This window comes from Rattus rattus, chromosome 11, assembly GCF_011064425.1.
Source record: "Rattus rattus isolate New Zealand chromosome 11, Rrattus_CSIRO_v1, whole genome shotgun sequence".
In the NCBI taxonomy this organism is placed as follows: Eukaryota; Metazoa; Chordata; class Mammalia; order Rodentia; family Muridae; genus Rattus; species Rattus rattus.
The window spans coordinates 61,886,518-61,894,455 of record NC_046164.1 but is presented as its reverse complement, the minus strand read 5'-3'; the positions used below and the strand labels follow the sequence as shown (position 1 = coordinate 61,894,455).

Here is a 7,938-nt window from a genome sequence, read left to right as displayed (position 1 = left end):
CATCTATCTGGTTCAGAGAGGTGAGTTAAACTTAACAGCACTTTAACAGCTGGGGCTGGGTTTGAACTGATAACTCCCGAGAAGAGGAACACAGTGATGCTGAGACTTTAAAGATATCTGAGGATTTTATCAAAGTTCAGAAGTAGGGGGGACAGTCAATGCCAGGCATTTGGGTGAACAGAGAGAGGGGGAGGGAGGAAAGAGGGAGACGGAGAGTGGGAAAGAGGCAGAGAGATGGAGAGAGAGAGAGAGAGAGAGAGAGAGAGAGAGAGAGAGAGAGAGAGAGAGAGAGAGAGAGAGAGAGAGAGGATTTTTACCTCCGGGGCGCATATGTAGCGAAAGTGTCAAGTGCACAGGTGACACGGGGCGTTGGCCAGGAGTATCCTGAAGCTCTTGTTTGTGCACCCACAGAGGCTAAAGTGCTGTCTTCTCTTGGAGAGAGAGGTTCGGGTCAGTCTGCTCTGCAGTCTGGAAGTAAGCAGCTGGAGCGCCTGTTGACAACCCAAAAGCCTTGTTAGTCTAGTCACCCCCGGTGGAACTCTGAAGCAGGAGTGGGGGGTGGGAAAGGAAGCAGATAAAAGGCAAGTGAAAGAAAGGAGGAGGGGCAGGCTCTGACCCAGTCAGCCCTGTGCTCTCTTCCTGCCTAGCCTGGGCCAGTCTCCAGGAGCCCAATGGCCAACTATGAATTTTCCCAGGTGTCTGAGGACAGACCTGGCTGCCGCCTCACTAGGAAAGCCCAGATCGGTCTCGGAGTGGGTCTCCTGCTCCTGGTCGCCTTGGTAGTGGTCCTGGTCATAGTTCTGTGGCCGCGCTCACCCCTGGTGTGGAATGGGAAGCCTACCACGAAGCACTTCGCTGACATCATCTTGGGACGCTGCCTGATCTATACTCAAATCCTCCGGCCGGAGATGAGGTGAGTTGGCTTGTGAGGCACACTCTAGGCACAGTGAACAGCGGGACCGGGGAAGCCGGCTGTGACCCAGCTGGAGCTCTCATGGCAGGGACCTTTCAGTTTGCCCCAAACAAAGAAACTTCTGTTGTGGATCAGCTGGAAGCCGAGGGGCAGTGCTGAGCCGAAGGTCTCCCGTTCGAGTTACCAGAACACCGCCTGCACCACCACCTCCGGGTTGGAAGTGTCTGCGACGGGGGCGCTGATCCTTGCTGAGCTCTGCTAGCTCTTTAAAGATGCTAGCCTCCCACAGTGGGTCCTGAATTGTGGGGCCCTTAGGACCATCTTTAGCCACAGCGGTGTTTCAGGGACAAAGATGACTCGCAGGCACAGGAACTTCACATTGTCATTTGGTTTGTGGTTTCCTCAGACACTGCCCCTGCCCAGAAAGTTAGGGTCACAGGCGACTCTTGACTGGGTGACTTGCTGAGCACGCTGCGGGGTGGAAGGGTCAGGAGGATTTTTGTTAATTCAAGGTTAGCAAGGGCTGCACAGCTACATTGTAAGTTCTAGGGCAAGCTTGGGTTACAAAGAGAGACCAGGCTCAAAATAAGTTAAGGTAAATTTTAATTAATTACAACACAAAGAAAATGGAAAAACAAGCCCAAACAGCATCCTGGGTTTGTTTGTTTGTTTTTTGTTTTTTGCACCTGATCGTTAATAAAAACAAAACAAGACTATAAAAACTGAAATATTACTCATCAGGTAAGCTAAATGCACTCGGTGAACCTGTGCAGACCCTTGGGAACAACATCTTCATCAGTCAGTAGAGTCAGCCCATAGAACCAGTCCTCATCCTCCACATCCCCTCCCACCCGCTACCTGCCCCAGAGGGAAGGATTTGTGTTGCTACTCCCTGGCATCATTTTAATGTAGAACTGATCTCTGAAGTCAAACAGGAAGCCCTACAGGCTGGGAAGGCACCCATAGAAGCCCAACTTTACATTCTGTCTTCAGATGCACATGTTTCCCATGCTCAGTGGTTTGGGTCTTGGTCTTACTCGAAAATGTTCATGTATGAACACTCTGAGGGCCCTGGCAAACATTTTGTTTACAGATGTTTAAATGATATTGGTTGTTCAGTCATTTTGAGTGAATTCACTGTGCTTTGCAAACGGGATGCACGGAATTGGCATGGCGTGTACTTAGCATTAACCTTGAGGTGTGTAGATGTTAAACACTTGTTTAACCTCTCCACTCATGTGTATGTGTATGCATTCTGCAAGAACAATTTGTGTTTATCAAATAATCAATCTAAAAATAACGAGATTAAGTAATAAAAGTTTACATATTTACTGTGTATGTGCGCATGTGCATATGGGTGTATGTGTGCAGAAATCATGGAATCAGGTCTCTGCCTCCACTATGTAGCTTCTGGGAATCAAATTCAGGTAATTACAAGTTTGGAAGCAAATATCCCTACCTGCTGGTTCACCTCATTGACCTATAACATATAAATATTGAGCATCTTTCCAGACATTGCACAACACATACACACACACACACACTTTATATTAACAGATTAGTGATAGACACTTATCATGTGTCAGGCACTTATGCCAGAAGCTGAGATGTAGCTCAGTGATAGAGCCCTGGCCTAGTTTACGCAGTGCCCTGGGTTCATCCCCAGCGTCGCAGTAGAAGAATGAATGGACAGAACGGACTTGGACAGAAGACAATGATGCAGGGACAGTTGCTGTTGATATCTTTATTTTATAGACAAGAAAACCGAGTTAGAAAGTTGGAGTGGAGTGTCCACCTGTGGTTGTAGAGATTGAACTCCTAGCCACTAAACTAATTGCCTGTGTATGCTTTGTAGGAAGTTTCTGTGACATTTATAGGCCATGTATAGAGAGACCTTTGAAACAGGAAAGAAATGATAATTATGAGAATAACGAGCCAACAAGGTTAACCTGAACACATAGTACCTTATCGTCCCATGGTTCGGGAATGTGCACCCTGAAGCCAGATCATTTGAGCTTGAATGTTGGCTCTGTTTCAGTATGACCTTGGGCTAGGTTCTCAGTGTATCTGTATGGTGCTGTGTTCCCACCTTGTAAAACGGGAATGGTAATGTCAGCACCCAGTTCCTAGAGAAATGAAGAAGACTAAGACAAATAATCTTGTCACGGTGAATGCTCAAAATGTTACCGCTGTGTAAATGTAGTGGTGCAGATACATCTCCACAAAAACATATAAACCAACTGCAATCATTCACGCAGTAGAACATTGTCCCCTAATTCAGTCCTTCAGTGCTGAAAGTTACATTGTTTCAAATCTTGTTAACTTCTAACGCTTGGTGGTCTGGTCAGGTTCTCTCACGTTGCTATACTCAAATCTACCTTATTTTTTATAGGGTAGATGTAACCATTTTCAGTCATCAAAAATCTAATTTCCAAGTTTTAGTTACGTATCTCTGTTACATTTGGGGGGAGGGAGGATTGCCACAGGGCATGTGTGGAAGTCGCTTCTTTCTTCCACTATTCAGGTTCTGGAAATCAAACTCAGGTCTTCAGGCCTGGCAGTAACCGCTTTTATTTAGTGAGCCATCTTGTTGGCCCATTTTCTAATTTTTCGATCCCATGTATTGATTCTTTCGTTCGATAAATATTTTTGAGCCCCTACTGTGTTCCAGGCGGTGACCTGGCTACTGGTGGCACAGGAGTGATACATTTCTGATTCTCGTGCAGGTTTCCTTCTGCTGTAAACATTTCAGGTTACACCTTCATGTGTGTACTGGAGTGTTCTGTATGACAGACTCCCACTGACGGGATTTCTGGGTAAGCTAGGAGATTGTGCATGTCTTAGTTAAGGTTTCTATTGCTATGAAGAGATACCACGAGCATAGAGTATCTAGTAAAGGAAACTATTTCGTTGGGGCTGGCTTACAGTTGAGAAGTTTTAGCTCATTAGCATTACGGTGCCATACAGGCAGACATGGTGCTGGAGAAGGAGCCGAGAGTTCTACATCTGGACTGGCAGACAACAGGAAGAGAGAGTGACATTTAGCTTGGCTTGAGTGTCTGAAACCACAAAGCCCACTCACACACTTCCTCCAATAAGGCCACACCTACTCCAACAAGATCACACCTCCTAATAGTGCCACTCTCTATGGACCTTTGGGGGCCATTTTCACTCAGACCATCGCCAGCCACAGTGCACATTATGTTTGACTGGCTTTCGAATTCCTAATCCGTTCTGAAATAGTTTTATTATTTCCCACTCCCACGTCAGTCTACAGGGACAACTCCTTCATGATCCAACCATTACTGAATGTCTTTAATCTTTTTAAATTATGAGAAAGATAGAAAAATAGCATATAACCATTCCCTGTTTGCCAGCAAGTCTTTTGTCTGGCTTCTGTCCATTTAAACTTTGTTCAGATCTTCATTCTTTCTGTCGAGTTACTTACATATGTGTTTTGGGGTTGTTTATATTTCTAGGTCATATTTATACACACAAAGTATCTCACAGCTACATCACTAAGACCTCTGCCCCGAGAACACATTTTACTGACAACACCCTGAGTTTCATTATTATCTCCGGCTACTTCTTATTTTGATGCCCTTAGTAAGAAGCCCTGAGAACGTTAGTTTTATTTTCAAACCTAGCAAACCAGAAATGTTTACATTCCATTCTGCACTATGAATTAAGAATTCTTTCCTCTCCGTGTCTGCACTTTCTCTTGCACAGCTGAAAAGAAAAGAGACAGTTGGACTCTCAGCTTCTGCTCTAAGGATTTGAGCCAAAGCTTTGAGCTCCTAAAGGGTGTTAGGCATCTCCGCTTTTGCAGTTGACAAGTTATAACATCTTACATCACTTCTGCAAGGGGCTTTCTTTCAGCCTCCAACGACCACTTCCTGTGTGTTCATCAAGTCAGCATGAACAGTCCCTCCTTGAGACCTTTCTTCTTCTGCCTGTACTGAAGTCTCAGGGTCTTCACGCAAATTAAAATAGTGTATATGTGTGTGGGGGGGTGGGTATTGGAATTGGTCTGCATACTCATGGATGCTGGTAATTCAAAACAACAAACAAAACAAAACCCTGCAGTCTAAGCCAACAGGCTGTAAGTTGTAGAATTGCTGCAGCTTTAGTCTGAAGGAAGTGTGGCCTGGAACCACAGACTTAAGGCTTGATAAGAGGCAGCCCTCTCACAATTATGGAGGGTGATGTCCTTCCTACCTGGCCTATGGTTTAATGCTATTTTCATGTCCTAGAACATTTTCACAGCAGGCAGGTAGATATGTTTGAGCACATATCTAAGTGCTGTTGCTTCATGGAGATGACACTGCCGATGATTCCCCTGTTTCAAGATTTTTTTTTTAAAATGCAGAATCTTATGCCAGGTACCATTTTCTAAGACTCTATAACAAACTCCCTGATTCAGTGATTTACACTGAGGATCATCTAGATTTCATGATTCTGTCAGCAGACAGGGATGGTCTAGAGACCAACTTGACTTGATGTTATCTGGGTCTGCCATCACCCAGGCCATCATTCAAGATGTTGTGCTTTCGTGAACGACATCTTGGCTCAGCAGAGAAGTTGTGCCTCTCTTTCTCTTTATGTTGCCTCTGCATGATCCCCTGCACTAGGCCTTCCCTATTAGACTAGGGTCCCTTCATGGTTTCCACATTCTGGAAAATGGCTCCTCCTAAAGCTTTAAGCTCACGATGGGCTTCACCGCTACAGGTCACCAATCCAAGGCCAACTCAGACTCAATAGCTAGAGAAATAAACTCTGCTTCTCAATGGGGGGGGCATAACACATTTTGTGAGTACCCTCAACTCTTCAGGTTTTGCATGGTAGCATCCTTGTCTCTGTTCCTGCTAGCATTTTGTTATGATTTTTCTGTTACCTCTGTTGCTGCCCTTAACAACCTCCCGCAACCAGATTTATAATGAAAAAGAATAGCAAGTTGAGTTTGGGGACTGTTATGTAGTGGCATATATTGAGCACTTAGATCAATGCTTAAACTATAATAAGCTCTAAATATTTAGTTGGATTACATAAATGGCCTATGAGTATATATGCACAAAGCCATAATAAATATACCTCCCCAGTAGGGGGTAGTTTCTTTATAAGCTGTAGGATTTTTGTGGGGGGAGGGGGCAATGATGCAATTGCTGTGACCAAGGCAACTTATGAAACAAAGCAATTAATTAGGGGCTTGTCTTTTGTCTTAGGGTTATGAAGAGACAGCATGACCACAGTAACTCTTATAGAGGAACAGGTTTAATTAGGGCTGACTTACAGTTTCAGGGGTTTAGTCCATTTAGTCATGGTAGGAAGCATAGAGGCATGGTGCTAGAGTGGCAGCTGATCCACAGGCCGAAGGGGGAGGGGCTGGCGTGGAATTTTGGAAGCTCAATGCCCACTCCTAAAGACATGTATTTTTCAACAAGACCACATCTTCAACAAGGCTATGCCCCCTAATCCTTTCCAAAGAACTCATCAACTGGAGCCTATAAGGCCCATTTGTATCCAAACCACCACAGGGCTCACAGGTTTAGAAGGTTAGAGTCCATGACCACCATGGTGTAGAGCATGGCAGCAGGTAGGCAGGCATGGTGCTGGAGCAGTAGCTGAGAGGCCAGGTCTTGAGGCACATCTTGAGGTAGAGTGAAAGAGACACATTGATAATTGACTAAGTATTTTTTTTAAAGATTTATTTATTATAGACAAGTACACTGTAGCTGTCCTCAGATGTGCCAGAAGAGGGCATCAGATCCCATTACAGATGGTTGGGAGCCACCATGTGGTTGCTGGGAATTGAACTCAGGACCTCTGGAAGAGCAGTCAGTGCTCTAACCGCTGAGCCATCTCTCCAGCCCCGACTAAGTATTTTTTTTTTAAAGCTCCTCCAACAAGGCCACCCATCCTAATCCTTCCTAAACAGTCCTACCAGCTGGACACCAAGTATTCAAACATATGATTCTATGGAGGCCATTCTCATTCAAACCACCACAAAACATGCTAAATAAGTAAGATTAGCTAGCTGATGAACCTTGGGGATCTACCTCTTTCTGCCTCCTATCCCCGAGTTGCATGCCACCATACTTAGAATTTTAACAGGAGTTCTGGAACTAGAACTCGAGTCTTTATGCTTGCAAGGCTAGTACCAATGGAGCCATCTCCTCAACACTGCAAATCTTATTTAAAAAAAAATTAAATTTGTTTTTGTCCTCATAAAATTCATCTACTGGCCCTTCCCTTCCTTCCTTCCTTCCTTCCTTCCTTCCTTCCTTCCTTCCTTCCTTCCTTCCTTCATTTCTTAAGTTGGTTTATATGAACTGTGATGGTTAATATTACCTGTCAACTTGACAGGGTCTGAAATCATCTAGAAGACAAATCTCTGGGCATGTCTATGAGGGAGTTTTCAGATTGCATTCATCAAAGTAGGAAGACCCAACATAAGTGTGCATAGTATTATTCCAAGAACTTTGGTTTTGGACTGAGTGAAAAGGAGAACTCCAGGTGAGTGCCCATATTAATCACTGTGCTTCCTGACTGGAGAGACAATGTGACCAACCTCTCTCCCTCCTGACTCTGCCACCTTGGTAGACTATGACTCAAACTGTGAGCTACAAGACAGCTTTCCCTTTAAGTGTGGCTTTTGTTAAGTGTTTTCAAGGAGAAATAAACACACCAGTTATTCTCAGTGACAAGAAAAGTTACTAACAGGTGGGGTTTAAACCTGGGGTCTTGGCTGAGCCATGGTCTCCACCTCATAAGAAGATGGATATCAAGCTTTTCCTGGAAGATGAAACTCAACTCCCTAAGTTGAACCAGGAGCACGAATGTAGAGTACTCCTGAGCTATCCCCCTTGGTTCTTCTATCTAAAGGCTACACTTATGAGCTGTCTTCTTAGACATACTGAGAGACACGTGTTGAAGATTATCAAAGTGTGTACAGGATGTCAGCACTGACAGTATCTCTTGGCTCTGTGGGAAAGTGTCACACAGGACTCAGAGTATGTGCAGAGGTA

The 7,938-nt window shown here is 44.6% G+C and overlaps 1 protein-coding gene across 1 annotated transcript in view; it reads left to right on the top strand.

Annotated features, from left to right (window-relative positions):
* The first annotated feature begins 329 nt into the window (after positions 1–329).
* Cd38 (CD38 molecule) overlaps positions 330–7,938 on the top strand; it is a 40,554-nt gene continuing 32,945 nt past the window's right edge. Inside the window, exon 1 of the mRNA XM_032916703.1 lies at positions 330–913. Coding sequence (XP_032772594.1) covers positions 672–913 — 242 coding nt within the window. The 5' untranslated portion in view covers positions 330–671. The remainder of the gene's footprint in view (positions 914–7,938) is intronic.